We start from the raw sequence: 16525 nt of genomic DNA, 5'->3' as shown, positions 1-16525 counted from the left end.
TTGAAAACATGATGCTCAGAGAAGCCAGATGCAGAGCATTATGAATTGTGTGATTCCACTTGTGTGATGTGCCCAGAACAGACAAGTCTGTGGAGGTGGAAAGTAGGTCTCTTTTCCAGAGGATGGGGGTGACCAGGGGTGCAGAGTGCCTGCTAATGGGGGTGTGGTTTTTCAGAGGTGATGGAAAGCCTCTGGAATTCAATAGTAATGATGTTTATATGACCTTGTGAATGTGCTAAAACCCACTGAATGGTACATGGTATGATGCTGGTCACATATCTCACTAATCTTTAAATTTTTTTTAAAATTTTTTATTTATTTATGATAGGCACACAGTGAGAGAGAGAGAGAGAGGCAGAGACACAGGCAGAGGGAGAAGCAGGCTCCATGCACCGGGAGCCCGACATGGGACCCGATCCTGGGTCTCTCCAGGATCGCGCCCTGGGCCAAAGGCAGGCGCCAAACCGCTGCGCCACCCGGGGATCCCTAAAAAGTTTTTTAAAAAAACCCTCCCCCCTCCTCCCAGCCAGTCAAGGCCCTTCATGTCTCATTAGTTAGAAGGCTCAAGTGTGGAGGAAGACGCCCTGTGTGGCCAACCAGGACTGGCTCTCGGGGGGCTCAGCCAGGGGAAAGGAAATATGTACCAAACAGAAATGAAAAATCAGCCCAGAAGGCTACTCCCAGCAACAGGGGAAGCTGCAAGACAGGCTGAGCCAGGCTGGGTGACCCCAGGTCAAGGGAAAGGAAACGCCAAGCCCAAAGTCATTGCAGAGGCAGAGCAGGATGGAGGCCCCAAGGAGCAGAGTCATGGCCCTGCCCCAGCCCTCCTCTGGGTGCCTCTGCCACTCCAATCCCCCAGCTTCCTTCTTAGATCCCACTGGGGTCCCCCTTAGCAGCTCTCCCCTGACCTTCCTGGAGACAGAGCCTGAATCCTACAGGATGGCCATGCAAGAGTATAGGGAGGGCAGCCTCAGGCTACCAGCACCTGTGAGTGAGGAAGAGGCAGTGGCCCTCCTCGGGCACGAGGTCTGGGACATGGAGCCAGGAAACTTGGTGAGAGCACAGGGATTTTGCTCACCATCTGCTCCACTCTTAGGCTTGTGTCTCAAGGGGACAGGCACAGCCAGGACCAGGGGACATGCCACCAAACAGAAGGGGGTTCCAAGGTAGGAGGGTCCCAGGAGCCCTGGCCCAGCCCCAGCTCCTAGGCTTTCTGCCCCCTTCCCACCGACGCCCCTCCCAGAGCCTGACACCAGAGGTCGTGTGCCTGGCACAGGCAGGGGCAAGAGCCCTACTTGAGCAAGAGGGACAATGATTCAGGAAATTAGCGACCCAGCTAGAAAGGGACCTAGGAGCAGCCAGTTTGGCAGTCCTGGGTACTGACTTCCAGACAAGAGGGAAAGAGACAGTTTGGTGGTGGAGAGGCACTCACCAACCAGAGCTGTCTGCAATCTGGGGTTTGCATCCTGCTTTCTGTTTGAGTTTTAAATGCCTGCTCTGGCCCTCCAGGATCATTCCAGCGGTCACACGACTTGTATCCAGGCAACGGGCATGCGCTTCCATTCATGCTGAGCTCCAGCTTTCTCCCCCAGAGGCTGGAGTCTGCACCCCACCTCCCTCTGCCCCACACATGCCTCCCCACCCCATGCAGGACTTTCCTCCCCCTCTGCCAGCTGCCCCATCCCACGGGGCCTCTGGATCTTGCTGTCTGTAATAGGGGGACAGGGGGCTTTGTATCTTACCCAGTGGGGACCAAGGTGTGATGAGTCTCCACAAAGCCTCCTCAGCAGCATCATGAGCATAATTGGCAAGAGCCATGGGTCCCTAAGAGCCACGCATGGGCTCATGTGATAAGGGCTCAGAGCCTGGCTTATCGTGGCCAAGGGGCCTGTTGACTCATCTTACCAAGCAAGGGTTTTCCAAGGTGGGGGGAAGGAGGGCAGGGTTTTGCCAACACCGAGGTTGGTGGAAACGTAAATGATATTTTTTTTAAAGATTTTATTTATTTATTCATGAGAGACAAGGAGAGAGAGGCAGAGACACAGGCAGAGGGAGAAGCAGGCTCCATGCAGGGAGCCCGACGTAGGACTCGATCCCAGGTCTCCAGGATCATGCCCTGGGCTGTAGGCAGGCACCAAACCACTGAGCCACCCAGGCATCCCCTATTTATTTTATGCTATTCTTGAACTGGGGGACAACTGTTGGAGGTTGTGGAAGAGGGGCCCGGCTTCCCAAAATGCTACAGAGACCCATGTAGCCCTTGGCCCTGTGGCTGGGTGCTTCCCATGCAGGGGATCTTGAGGAGGGAAAGTCAGCTCCCCAAGCTGGGGCTTGTCTCTGGTCCTTGTGTTCAGAGGAGGCGCCTATAAAATGAATGAGACAAAACCGCAGCTGCCTTGTTTTCAAAGGGAGACCAGTTTCACCCAAACCCGGTTGGATCTGCTGTGGATTCCACCTCACTGTCTGAGGTGGGAGGCAAAGGTTGGACACTGCTCAGTCATCTATTTATCTCTGACTCAGGGTGTGGGCATCACATCCACCATTCCCTTGCACACTTCTCTCAGTTCAGGAGTCCAGCTCTTCGGGCTTGGCTTCAGCATGAGAGGCAGGAGAGCTGCCAGCTTTGGGCAGAAACCCGGGCCATGTTTAGCCAGTGACAGCCTCTCCTCAAATGCCAGGACACAGGAGATGTCCAGGGACCTTAAAGGGCCCCGCCTGGCCAAGGGCTCCGGGCCGTGGGCGAGCACTGTGTGCTGAGCAGCTTGGCAGGGTTGGTACCCAGGAATCCTGCTTTGGCAGGGCTCCATGAGGCCGCCCCCTCCAGATGCAGAGGTCAGGCTAAGACCACAACACGCATGCGAGGGCTGCGCCGGGAAGGGTGAGGCGTGCAGCCAGCTGCTCACTCTGCAACCTGGCTCCGTGGCCTGGCCCAGCACCATCTCCTCGGCAGAGGCCACAGGGGCCTTGGGAGGGTCAGGGCGGTGACCGGACAGAAACCCAGGGTGACAGATGCTCTGCCTTCTCTGGGCACAGGTCAAGGAGGCACTGTTCTTTGTTTACTGCCAGGAAAGAGCAAGAGCCGAAGAATGAAACTCCAAAGTCACCCTCAGAATTGACTTTTATTTCTCCAAAAGTCATTTCTGTGTCTGATTCATGTAGAAAATCACAAAGTCGTCTTGTCTTTTCTGAGCAGGCTGCATCCACAGCCAGTTCGCTCTGGACTGTGGGTCCAGGAAGAAACAACAGCTTTCTGCCAGAGCAGATTGACTAAGAGTCAGGGCCCAGCTGCACGGGGCCTTGCCCGCTGGGTCCACGCCCCACAGCTTCTCCTCTCCAGCTGGCTGTCCTCTCTCCTCTACCTCTCAATGGCTGGGATCCCAGATGTCTGTGAGCACGGCGTCAGATCCTGACCACCTGGGCAGCAGTGCACGGACTCTGCCTCCCTTCCCCGCCCACGGCCTGCTGCCTCCTGAGGAAGAGCCGGCCGAAGGTGCCCCCAACCTGCCCTTTGGTGAGGCGCCCGGGATTCACACAGACACAGCCGAGGACGTCCTGGGGAAAGCAAAGGGGCCGATGTGAGAGAGCAGGACTCATCTAACCATCAGATCCCAGAGAGAGGTTTAGAAAGTGTAAAGGAAGGCAACTGAACACCTCTCAAGCCTACAAGGTGAATTTACTATTGGAAAACGCTGAATTCCTTCTGAGCCTCTGAAACAGAATACAGAGAGGTAACAACCAGCTCCCAGACTTGAAGACAAACCTGACCTGGTTACTGTGTTCCAACATGGGAACAAATTTTTACCCCTTGAGGTTGAACTGTCTCTGGTTTGGCAAGAGGGCTACTGGTTGAGTGGATCTATTATGAGGGATCCAACTCGGGTGGCAAAGATAGGAATGACCCAAGAGCTTCTTCAAAGTTCTGATGGCTGAGGGACGCCTGGATGGCTCAGTGGTTGAGCATTTGCCTTTGGCTCAGGTCATGATCCTGGGGTCTTGGGATCAAGTCCCATATCAGGCTCTCCACAGGGAGGCTGCTTCTCCCTCTATGTCTCCACCTCTCTCTCTTTCATGAATAACTAACTAAAAATCTTTTTTTTTTTTTTAAAGGTTTTATTTATTCACAAGGACACAGAGAGAGTGAGAAAGAGAGAGGGACAGAGGGAGAAGCAAGCTCCATGCAGGGAGCCCGATGTGGGACTCGATCCTGGGACTCCAGGATCACGCCCTGGAGATCACGCTGAAGGCAGGCTCTAAACTGTTGAGCCACCCAGGTATTCCCCAGTAACTAAAAATCTTAAAAAAAAAAAAAAAAAAGAAAAAAAAAGTTCTCATGGCTAAGCCTCCCCTGGAGATCACACCCAAATTCAGGCAAGGGGCAGCGGAGGCAGGCAAATGCATGTGTGTAATGTTCCCAGGTCACCCTGACACGGCCCCACGTGACAACCACCATTTGAGGGGCTTTCTACCCACCCATGGGGCTCCCAGGTTGGCTGACTGAGCACCAGGGTGGGTACAAGGGAGCAGGGGGCGGCTTTAACTTAAATGTGTTATTAACAGATTAGTTCTCTCTCTCTTTTTTTAAATTTATTCATGACAGACGAGAGAGAGAGAGAGAGAGAGAGAGAGAGAGAGAGAGAGAGAGAGAGGCAGACATAGGCAGAGGGAGAAGCAGGCTCCATGCAGGGAGCCTGATGTGGGATTTGATCCCGGGACTCCAGGATCACGCCCTGGGCCAAAGGCAAACGCTCAACTGCTGAGCCACCCAGACATCCCTAACAGATTAGTTTTCGAGTCCTTTTCCACCTCTCCCAGAGAGAGGGCACTGTCCCTAGCATGAAGAGTGAGGACCAATGGTCTAGAAGGGAAAGTCAGACTTGGTCCTGGTGTTTCTGGGAAAAAGCAGACTTCAAACCTACCTTCACGAAGTATTTCAGCTCTGATGGGATAATGAAGATGTCTGGGGTGATGGGCAACTGTGCATAGATGTAGAAATTCTCATAGTCAATGGCCATGTCTTCCTGAGGAGGGTAGAGTGGGTAGTAGCTACAGATGGGAGAAAAATAGTCAGCAGTGGCTGATTTGGGGCCCTCTATTCCCACATGGCTTCCCTCTAGGTCACTGGTTCCCGAGCTTTCACAGACCGTCTCTCCTGTTCCTCCCTGTATTTAGGGAACACAAGGCAGGCTTATCATCATGAGGATGGGGTTCCCTGGTAGTGGCCCAAGGAAGGTACTTCTAATCAAATCTATCAGAGCACCAGACCCCACAGCATACTTGTCCTGGCTAGTTATTCCATGAGTGAACTTACCTCCTCTGGGTCAGGATGTGCTTAAGGATTCGGCTGAGTCTGTCTGAAGTTCCAGAAGCACTGGGGCAGGAAGAGAAGCAAGAAATGGAATGCAGAGCCTTGTTCCTCAACTCCCATTTCTCTTTGGGGAGGACTTAATAAACCAGGGAGATACTATGTGGCCAGCACACAGGGATGGAGGGTACCTCTGGGGAAATTTAAAGACCCATCCACAAATGCTCAGTCTATTCCCACCTGAGAAGGGGAGCAGGCTCTCAGGCTGCGAGGAGAAAGAGCGGGCATCCCTCATGATCTCTCAGGCTTTTGGCCAAAGCTGTATTGTGCAAGAATGTGCATGGAGTGCACCAACGTGCAGTGAGCGTATGTAGTCAGGGTGACCCTTGCACCTCAAACCTCAGCCAACAAGCACACACCCATCTCGCCTAACACACACATTGCTTCACACGATGGAGGAACTGCTAAACCTACATCAGTAGGCAAGGCTCGGTCTGATTCTCTGCAGACCCACATCCCCTGAGTAGCTCTGCAGTTCATCCTCCATGAGCAGGGACACTCACTACTGTTTAGGCCCTGAATGTGGGAGGTAAGGAAAAGGAGATGAACTTCTGTGATTATAAATGAAGCACAAAGCCAGATGGCCATGGTTCTCTGGGGTCCAACACTCTACAGGCAAGTGCTAGCAGCAACAAAAGCATCCACTTGCTCCCTCCAGGAACAGAGAAACTTGAATAGCCACAGGGTCTGCCACAAAGGGCTGCTCTAAGGATTTCCCTAGTACAGACTGCCAAGCAGCCCCTTGAGTCTCTTGGCTGAAGAAAGGCCCAGGGTCTTGAGAGCCAGTGTCCCGCCTGCTAGACTGGAACTGTGTCCCACCTACTGATCTCTTCGGCTCCCATATGGAACAGCAGATCTGTGGATGTCAGGCCAAAGATCACTCCGTTTATGGAGAGGTTGCAGGGCTCAGACACGAAGTGCACTCGCTAAAATGAGAGGGAATGAGACAAATGTTCTTTTTTTCTCTTTTTTTTAGAGATTTTATTTATTTATTCATGAAAGACACACAGAGGGGGGCAGAGATACAGGCAGAGAGAGAAGTAGGCTTCCTGTGGAGAGCCCGATGCAGGACTCGATCCCAGGACCTCGGGATCACAACCTGAGCCAAAGACAGATGCTCAATTACTGAGCCACCCAGGCATCCCGAGACAAACATTTGTGCACAAAAGCCAGAAACTTCTTCCTTGGGGGAGGGTATATGTCTCCTGGGGGTGGGGAGAGCAATGAAATGGGGGCCAAACTGATGCACAGTACATCACAGATACATCTGTCTGTTAAAAGAAAGAAGTTGAGGGATGCCTGGGTGGCTCAGCAGTTGAGTGTCTGCTGAAGCTCAGGGTGTGATCCCAGAGTTCTGATATTGAGTCCCACACTGGGCCCCCTGCATGGAGCCTGCTTCTCCCTCTGCCTATGTCTCTGCCTTTCTCTCTCTGTCATAAATAAATAAATAAATAAATAAATAAATAAATAAATAAATAAAATCTTTAGAAAAAATAAAAATAAAAAAAGGAAAAAAGAAGCTGAGGATTCAGGCCCTGCCCCAAAAAGGCATCTCTGCCCTCTACTGAGGGGCCAGAGGGAGTCACTGATTCTGGCTGCATGCTGGTCAGGGAGGGGATGCTGGTACCTTTCTGTCTTCTCGAGCCAGGTCGGAGTAGCTGAAAGGTGGCTGTGGGTACACGGGCTCACAGTGCACATCCCTCACGGATGGGACAAAGACGAGATGGGAGCCAGAGCTGCTTTGTTGAGAAACCATCAGAAGAGGGAGAAAAATGAAAGCAGCTGAGTTAGAACAGCTGGACAACAGACTGGAAATGTCAGAGCTCGAGACAAGAGCCTCCATCCAGGGAAGAGTTTCCGAACTCAATTCTAGGAGGAGACGTACTGTTCCCATGGGATGCTGTGAGCAAAAGACAATTTGTCTTTGTTTCCACACACCTACCTCAAAAGGGCTCAGGTCACCCAGGACATGCTTTCTCCTGGCTCTGGGTGGGGTTCCACTGGGGAGAGGATGGGGCCGTTTGGTAGGAAAGGGGGAGAAGAAATTGGGATATAGGAAATCTAGAAAGATGAGGTTTTGCCTAAAGAATCAAGAGCCCTGCAGCCAGAACTGAAACCTGTGTTCTGATTCTACACGCTATGCACGCAGACGTGGCTTAGCATTAATTGGTCTCCCTGATGGGGGCTCTTTCCTAGGAAGACACCAGGCAGGCTGACCGGACCCACACACTGCCTTCATGCATAGGGATCACACTGCACCTTCCTACCAGAATACCGGGTCCCAATTACAACAATGGACAGAGGCCCCTTTAGAGGATGGGGGAAGAGAGCAACTGGGGTCTCTCCGAGCCCCTTACCTCTCGCACAGGGAGACAATGGCCCCTGTTTTCTTCAGCAGGCTATCTTGCAAAAGCAACAGGAGTATTTAACAGCAACAGTAAAAGTATAGATTTCCTTTGATGGAGGCAGGAGAATCTCTGGGGTACAACATATTAGTGAAGAAAAACCCGTAACTCTGGGACCTGTTTGTCCTCCTCAGCCACACCAAAGAAGAAAGGAAGAAAGATCCCATTTCCTTGATTCCCTCAGCTGTGCTTGGCAGAGGGGCTTATTATAAACCACACAAGTGCAAAGTGTCACTTTGAGGGCGTGTTTAAAACCCACCAACAACGATCACTGCCAGTTCCCTGTCTTGCTTAAAATGTATGGCCTTCCCAGACCCAAGTATAGCTCCACAGCTGCCTTTCCTACAGGATAAATGTACTGGTGATTTGATCACATTGGTCACTTCTCTTTGATATCTGCTCAGCGTGGGAACTGAGACTTTTGCAACAGGAAACCAAGGTCTTGAGACCATGGGTACTTTGCACATTAGTTGCAGTCCCTTTGACACAGAAAAGTACACTTATTACCCAAACAAAGCTGGGGCTGAGCTGCATGGATGGGACTAGCTGCACTCCAGACCCCGCAGGCTCAGTCTGTGATGGACACAAAAGCCAGAGGTTCAGTCAGCCTCTGTTGGCGGGGGAGCTGCTGTTTCAGCGAAGGTGCCAGAAGAGCAATGGTTAAGGAGGAAACAGCCCTCCTGCTCATGGTTATGAAGTGGCTGCAGGGGGAGGGATCTGAAAGAAAATTCTAACTATGCTGAGCATTGCACAAGCTCGTGCCTCCCAGTGGGAGGGTCCTTGCAGCCACAGCCGCTCCCTCTGGACTCTGCAGCTTGGCTCTCTGTGGAGGGGGTGCTTCCTCTACAGTTCTAGCTTTGGCTGATAAATCAACTTTGTGCTCTGCATTTCTGGTCTCTTGGGAATAAAAAATAAGTTTCCCCAGCACGGATACTTATATACTGTTTTGGGCAGGGTGGGGCAGCTCCCCCTGCCCAGAGGGACAGACTGACTATAGATGAAAGTGCCTGGCAGCGCTGGGCACTCACCCCACAGTAACAATCCCTGGTTTGTTGTTTGTTTGTCCCACTGCTGTCACCACCACACGGAGCGAGGAACCAAAAACAGAACCCAATGTCGCACTGAGAACACCCGGCTCGCTGGGGGCCTACTGGGGCTCTGCTATGCAGTCCCTGTCCATCCCCAGGGGACCCAGCAGAACAGGGACACAGTCCTGCTCCTGGCAGTTGGTGGGGTGGGTGGATCTCTGAGGAGCACTATGTGCTCTCCAGGTCTGATGAACTCAGCAGTGTCACAACACAACAGTGTCACAATGTGGGGGGCAAAAGGGGAGCATCTGTACTACCTTCATTTGAGGGAGGAAGTGGGAAAGGGACAGTCCCAGACACAGCAGACACAAGTCCCCTGGCTTCCAGCAAGTTAGGGGGTATTGCTCCCCAGTCCTCCAGGCCTGCCAGACTGGCCCTGCTGCCCATACAAGAAGGTAGTATTACGACTAACCTAATCGGTTCTGGGATCAGTTCTCACGGCCAATGGGTGGAAGATTATACATCTTGTTTTAAAAACCACCTTTGTTACAGATTTGTTCTTAAAAGCTTAGCCTCGGAATGTTTATCTTCTGTGAGCTCAGCTACTGGCAGGCAAGTCCCTGGAGGAAGAGATCTGTAACCTCTACCAATTCCTTTCAAACCCTGGCCCTGGAGGAAGAGAGACAGGAAGTGAGGAGGTTAGCTTCCTGAAGAACTTCCTACTTGTAGTTCTAGACCCTTCCTGGAATAGAGCCTTTTCTCTCAAATTAGAATTGGCAATCTCTCTTGGCAGTTCCTGCTTGTCGGTCTATGGTGAAGATTCAAGGTCCTCCCCATTGCCCACCCCCCAGGCTCTACCATGGCCTGCTCTGGCCCCGGCAGTGCCCCATGAAACGTGGGGCAGCTCTGACTCTGGGGAACTTGGGCTACACCCCAAAACAATCACTCATGCAGCAAGATGTTTGGGGCCCCTAGGGATTTCGTTGGGTAACTCATCAAACACTTCTCAGAATCAGCTGGGAAGATTCCCAGGGAATAGGAATTTCTACAAAAGAGAGTAAGAAAAGGAAGGAAGTAAAGAGCAAGCCAGGGAAGAGCGAAAGTCCAAGCAGCCTTTTCTTGTCAAGTGTGTTTATCTTTGTGTTTTACAAAGATGCCTCTTAACCCGGCATCAGCACACTTGGGAGTCAAGAGGTGGATCTGATCTCTGTGGTTCAAAAGGATGAAGGGACAGGAGCTACTGTTACTTTCCGACAGTTTAGCTTCTCACTGGGAAGCCCTGGAGAAACTGGGCAGCCTAAGATTCTTTCCAACATTCTGAATTCTGACCTTCGCGTCCCTTCAATAATTGTCCGCAGACACTGCTTGAAAATATCTTCAAATGGACTTGTGAGCAGGCAGTTCTGCAAGAGAAGGAAGGAGACCAATTCAGAGGCCAGACAGGCTTTATTCACTTGCCACTGTGCTGAGTGACCCCAGTGGCCAGCTGTTGAGCGAGGAGCTGGAGAACACATGAAGATGAAGACCCAAGGTCTCTGTCCTCAAGGAGCAGTCTCTTTGGGGGCAGGAAAGGGGATGGGGGGAGTGATTCATCTTCTAGAATGTAAGTTGAGAGAAAGACTATAAGAAGAGCGTTTGGAAATCCTTTCTATGGAAGGTTACAATATCCTGAGACAGAGGATAGGAGGTGCCAGCTTTTGGACAGGGAGATGTCCCGGGAAGGACCTTTTGTATTTTCTCCACCAAAGGACAGCAAGACATGGGTCATGGAGCCAAGGGTAGCAGCTCAGTGAGCCACAGCCACCTGCATCTGTGTGAGCGTGCTTGGGCCTTAGCACTAAGCGTCACAGGGGTACACCAGACTTACAGACTACTTCCTTCCCCCAGCTTCCAAATGGCCTTGTATCCTGGTGACATGAAGCCTTCAAATTCAGTATCTTTATAAAAACACCCTGCTACAATGTTTTTCTGATTAGCCACAGGGATTAATTTAGGTCTGTTACAAATGCAACACAAACCCCCAAATATGGAAATAGTGAGGGCTCAACTGGATACAAGTATCCAGCACTTCCCCTTCCCAGTCCCCGTCACTCACCTCAACCTGTTCATGCTTGGCATCCAGGAAAGGTCCAAACTGCAAATAAGCCCGAGGGAGAAACAAAGGTATTAGAACCACACGTGTCCATGAGTGCCTTCATACACCCTCTCCCTGTGGTTCTCTGCCTAGGGTCCATCTGTAGAGCTTGGGACAGGGAGCAGATGGGGTGGGGCTGCCCGGCCAATATCACAGGCAAAGGCTGTGACCCTGGGTGGAGGGAGGCTGCCAGGGCCCCATAACCAGTCATACTGCCTCCTGTAACACTGGGCCTTTCTTTCCTTTTTTTAAAATACCTTTTTATTTGAGACAGAGCACATACAAGGAGGGGAGGAACAGAGTGGAGGGAAGAGAGAATCTAAAGTAGCCTCCTCACTCAGTACACAGCCCGACTTGGGACTCGATCCCACCACCCTGAGATCATGACCTGAGCTGAAACCAAGAGTCGGATGCTTAACCGACTGAGCCACCCAGGTACCCCTGGCCTTCTTCTAAGGTCTCCTTTCCAGTTTTCCTGCTGGTGGCTTCCCCAGTGACGTTGTCCCCGGAGGGCTTCCTACCAGGATACAGACATCCGGCTGATCGCGGTTGATAATGGCGATCAGATCGAGCAGGGGGTCGTACGTGATGCTGTCAGATGTGGTATATGGCCCACAGGCCACCAGGACCATGTTTTGCTCAAAATCTAAGACAGAAAGGATCATAAAGTATTGATTAGAAGACAATTGGATGGTGGCCCAAGCTGAAGTTGAGAGGCTCCTTATGTGTACAACTCTGGGAATCCACGACTTCATCCCTATCCTCAAAGAATAGGAAGTATGCAAATAACTAGAGCGGGACAGGCAGTTTGCTAGCAGTGCTCATGAGTGATGGGAAGCAGCAGCAATCAGGAGAGACCTGATCAGGGTGAGATTTGCTTATGCACTCCCTTTATTATTTTATTTTTTTTATTGTGGTAAAATACAAATAACATAACATTTATCATTGTAATCATTTTTAAGTGTACATTTCAGTGGCATTAAATCCAGAATGCTGTCCAACTGTCACTGGCATCCATTCAGAGAACTCTTTTCTTATCTAACTGAAACTCTTGTCCCACTAAACACGAACTTCCCATCCCCTCGTCCAGCCCCTGGCTGCCACCATTCTATTCTGTCTCTAGGATTTTGGCTCCTCTATCTCATGTGAGTGGAACTATACACTATCTTTTTTTGTGACTGGTTTACTTCACTTTGCTTATGCTTGTGAGTAGAATCTTCCAGAAGCAAGGGCAGGGCAGAGTCCTGGTGAGTGTGTGGTTTGAGTGTGCTTGGCAGGAGGAGACATCGGGTGGTCCAGTGTGGCTGGAGAATGTGGTCCCATGAGGACTCCAGAAAGACGGGCAGAGTGTGAGGCATGGCATGGGATTCCTGCGTGAGGGGCACAGAGATGTGATGTGTGGCCACCTGGCTTGCACTGCCCTTTTCCTGACATTGGCTTTCCTTTGGGAGAGCCAGCCCTTTCCTCCATAAGGCAGTCCGGGGCAGGGGTGTGTGTGCTATACTGTTGTCCCCTAGCCAAGAGGCAGGCGTGTAAACAGTTTAAGTTATCCAGTCTCCTCCCTGGCTCTGGAATCTCAAAGTGAACTATTCAAGAACAGAAAAAAGGGTGGAGCTGACCTATTCAAGCCAGAGGTAACAGGATGAGATAGTTGGGGAATTCTTGCTAGCTGGACACTAGAGTTGTGAGGTCATTATCTGCTTCTAAGTCTGCATTTCTAGCTCCCTGTCTGTCCTGTGAGCTAGCTGGATTTCCCCTAACAGATTCTCTTTCTTAAGTCAGTCTGAACCAGTTTCTTTCTTTTTTTTTTAAGTTTTATTTTTTTAAAATTTATTTATTTATGATCGTCAGAGAGAGAGAGAGAGAGAGAGAGAGGCAGAGACACAGGCAGAGGGAGAAGCAGGCTCCCTGCACCGGGAGCCCGATGTGGGATTCGATCCCGGGTCTCCAGGATCGCGCCCTGGGCCAAAGGCAGGCGCCAAACCGCTGCGCCACTCAGGGATCCCTGAACCAGTTTCTGTAACTTATGCTAACAAAAACCAAACTCTGACTTCTTAACATGTAGTTGTATTAGTTTCCTAGGACTGCTGTGACAAATCATCACAACCTTAGTGGCTTAAAACAACACATATTTATGATTACAGTTCTGGAGTTCAGAAGTCCTAAAATCAAGGTTTTGGCAAGGCTGCATTCCTTCTAGAGGCTCCAGGTAAGAATCTGTTTCCTTGCCTTTCCCAGCATCTAGAAGCCACTTGCATTTCTCAACTCATGACCCCTCCCCACCATCTCCACAGCCAGCAGCCTACTATTTCTATCTTTGACGTGGATCATTCTGTCCTCCCCCTTATAAAGACCCTTGTGATGACAACGAGCCCACGTGGACAATCTAGGATGATCCCCATCTCAAGGTTCTTAACTGAAGCATACCTGCGAAGCCCCTTTTGCTATATAAAGCAACAGAGTCACACGCTCCCAGGATTAGGCTATTACTTGTCTACCAGAGCAGGAATATCAGGAAGTGAAATCAAGAGTTCAGGGGAGGAGTCCATTTCATGCACCTCTGGGGCAGGGGACAAAGTTCAATTTGGTTCTGAGAAGCCCATAGGAGATGTAAACCCTGGAGTAAAGCAAGTGCCAGCAGAAGAGGGTCCACATCTTATTCTGTGTCTCCATGAATGCCTAGCTCAGTACCTCGGTCAAAAATGTTTGCTAATAACTTACTCAACTGCTTCCCCTGGCACACAGCTGCGGCTCTGGGCATCTCAGCCACATCAGTTTTGTTCTACCACCTGAAGTGGATCTAATGCCATCACACTCCTCTCTTTGCCAGAAACACGGATCTTCTGATGCAATGTGCAAATTCATAAACCTAAATTTCATTCCCGATTCTAGGTCACCTCCAAGAATGACCTCACACACTGTTACTGTGCATAGAGTGTTGACATACCCTAGTGTCGGCCATCTCATCGCGAGTCCTCAACAATCTTCTGCTTTGCTTTCAAAAACACTTTGAATTATTTTGAAGCAGTCTGTTAAAAAAATTTTTTTGTCCTTTCCCATCTACATTAGTAACCAAATAACTCTCGGCTTCCTTGGAAACTTAACTTTTTAAAATTAAGATTTTATTCATTCATTTGAGAGAGTAGCATGTGAGCGCGGGGGCAGGGGAAGTGGCAGTGCCAGAGGGAGAGGGAGAAGCAGACTCCTCACTGAGCAGTGACCCCTCCCCCCCAAGATCATGACCCAAGCTGAAGTCAGATGCTTAAGCAACTGGGTCACCCAGGTGCCCCAGCAATTTGTCTGATTTTTTAATAAACTTTTTATTTTGGAATAACTTTAGAAATGTAGGAAAGTTGCAAAGATAATACCAAGTTATGCCAGTATCCTGCTTGACTAGGGTGCATTTGTCAAAATGAATCCAGGGGTGCCTGGGTGGCTCCATTGGTTAAGTGTCTGACTCTTGATTTCAATTCAGGTCATGATCTCAGGGTGATGAGATCAAGCCCTATGTCAGGTGTCCCCTCCCCCCCATGTGAGCATGTGCCCCCCCTAATATAAATAAATCTTTAAAAAACAAACCAAAATGAAGAAATTAATGCTGGCTCATTACTCTTAACTCTTGACTATTTGGAGGTCACTAGCTTTTCCACAAATGTCCCTTTTCTAGGATCCTGTCCAGGATACCACAGTGCATTGAAAGAAACTCTTTTTAAAACTGTTCCTGGGATGCCTGTGGCTCAGTGGTTGAGCATCTGCTTTCTCCCTGGGGTCCTGGGATCAAGTCCCACATTGGGCTCCCCACAGGGAGCCTGCTTCTACCTCTGCCTATGTTTCTACCTCTCTTTCTGTGTCTCTCATGAATAAATAGAACTTAAAAAAATAAAATAAAAAATAAATAAAATTATTCCTATTTTTCCTTTTATAAAGGAAAAACTTCTAGACACAGATGGCATGCCTTGTGTAGCCAGAACTCGGGTGGCAACATTCACCAGGCTTGGACCCTGGCCTTCCATGAAGGGCCTGTGAAGCCACCCATTTGATGTCCACTTCCACCCCCTCCCCCAGCTCCACTGAGGTGCTCCCAGGCAGCTCTTGCAGCTTTCTCAGGGTCCAAGGAACCTGGACCCTTATCTACCACACTTACTGATAGCAAAACAATGTTTAAACCCAAACTTACCTCCATCCTCCTCAGTGGGCTGATAAAATGGAAGCGGCAAGCCCTTGAAAACAGGAGAAAAGTTACACTGAGTTTTAACTCCAGGTACAGCCTTCAGTTAAAAAAAAGGGGGGGGGGGAAGGAGGGGCCTGAACTGGAGGTGGGGGGAGATAGCATCTGCAGGTGGGGAGGGTGGTGGGGAAGAGCTGAGATACGGAAGGAAGTCTCAGCCTTTCTCCCTGGAACTAAAACCTCACAGAACCCATGGTGCCTGCCATTTTTCTATGTGGTTCAGAGTGGCAAAGAAACCCAAGTGATGGGAGGTCATGGCTAAACTCATGACACCCAGCAAAAGGTGGGAGGACACAGGTACCCGAAGTATCAGTATCACCAGGCAAGGACCAGAAAGAAGGGAATCTGCTACTTTTGCTCATGTTATTTGAAAATCTGTGGAAGACTATTGCCTGGTAAACCTGGGCCCTATCTGGCTACTGCCGGTTTTCATAAATCAAATTTTACTGGCACACAGCCACACTCATTGGTTTACAGGCTGCTTATGGCTCTTCTGTGCTACCATGGGAGAGCTGGGTCATTGTGACAGAGACCATATGGCCTGTAAAGCCTGAAGTTTTTACTGTAGGGCCCTTTACAGAAATGATTTGCAAGGGGGCCTAGAGGTAGCTTCCCATTCTACAGAGAATTGAGAAGCAAATAAATAGGCTCTTCTGAGTTTCCAGGACAGACAGAACTGTACACACTGTGCCTGCAGCAAAGCAGGAGGGAGGTGGGGCAACCACTGTGGTACCTCGTAGAGTTTGGTGGCAACAAGTTTTCTACCTGTCGTGTTGATGCCTTCCATAATTACAACCTGAAGGACAAGAAGCAGAACAAGGAAGATAAACAAAAAGTAGGCAATGAACTATTTTGATATAGTTAAAAAGTATTAAGTACTGGGGTGCCTGGCTGGCTCAGTGGGTAGAACATGGGACTCTTGATCCTGGGGTCATGAGGTTGAGCCCCACGTGGGGGCTACTTTACTTTATTAAGGGGCACCTGGGTGGCTCTGTTGGTTAAGAGTCTGCCTTCGGTTCAGGTCATGATCTCAGGGTCCTGGGATCAAGTCATATCATTAGGCTCTATGCTCAGCAGGGAGCCTGCTTCTCCCTCTCCCTCTGCCCCTCCCTCAGCTTGTGTGAGCACTCTCTCAAAGAAATAAATTAAATCTTTAAAAAAAGTATATTAAGTACTAAGTCCATCTATGTCATTTTATAATTATAGACTTGGGGGTATTTTCCTAGAAAACAAATTAAGGGAGGGATGTATTAGTAAGAACAATTATGTGCTATATGGACGATCTAATTTTTTGCAACAATCCTATGAGGTAAGAATTATTATTCCCATTTTAGAGATGAAGACACTCTGACTTAAGAGAGGATAAGC

The 16525-nt window shown here is 49.9% G+C and overlaps 1 protein-coding gene across 1 annotated transcript in view; it reads right to left on the bottom strand.

Annotated features, from left to right (window-relative positions):
* Nucleotides 1-3100: 3100 nt before the first annotated feature.
* Nucleotides 3101-16525, bottom strand: part of POLA2 (DNA polymerase alpha 2, accessory subunit) — a 28625-nt gene continuing 15200 nt past the window's right edge. The window contains exons 9-18 of the mRNA XM_072789881.1: nt 15891-15953; nt 15107-15149; nt 11451-11575; nt 10891-10929; nt 10125-10198; nt 6990-7098; nt 6182-6288; nt 5309-5368; nt 4917-5043; nt 3101-3552 (exon numbers count right to left, since the gene is read on the bottom strand). Of these exons, the coding sequence (XP_072645982.1) occupies nt 3400-3552; nt 4917-5043; nt 5309-5368; nt 6182-6288; nt 6990-7098; nt 10125-10198; nt 10891-10929; nt 11451-11575; nt 15107-15149; nt 15891-15953 (900 nt within the window). The 3' untranslated portion in view covers nt 3101-3399. The remainder of the gene's footprint in view (nt 3553-4916; nt 5044-5308; nt 5369-6181; nt 6289-6989; nt 7099-10124; nt 10199-10890; nt 10930-11450; nt 11576-15106; nt 15150-15890; nt 15954-16525) is intronic.

Source organism: Canis lupus, chromosome 21 (genome assembly GCF_048164855.1).
Source record: "Canis lupus baileyi chromosome 21, mCanLup2.hap1, whole genome shotgun sequence".
NCBI classification, from domain to species: domain Eukaryota; kingdom Metazoa; phylum Chordata; class Mammalia; order Carnivora; family Canidae; genus Canis; species Canis lupus.
This window is presented reverse-complemented; position numbering and strand designations above follow the sequence as displayed.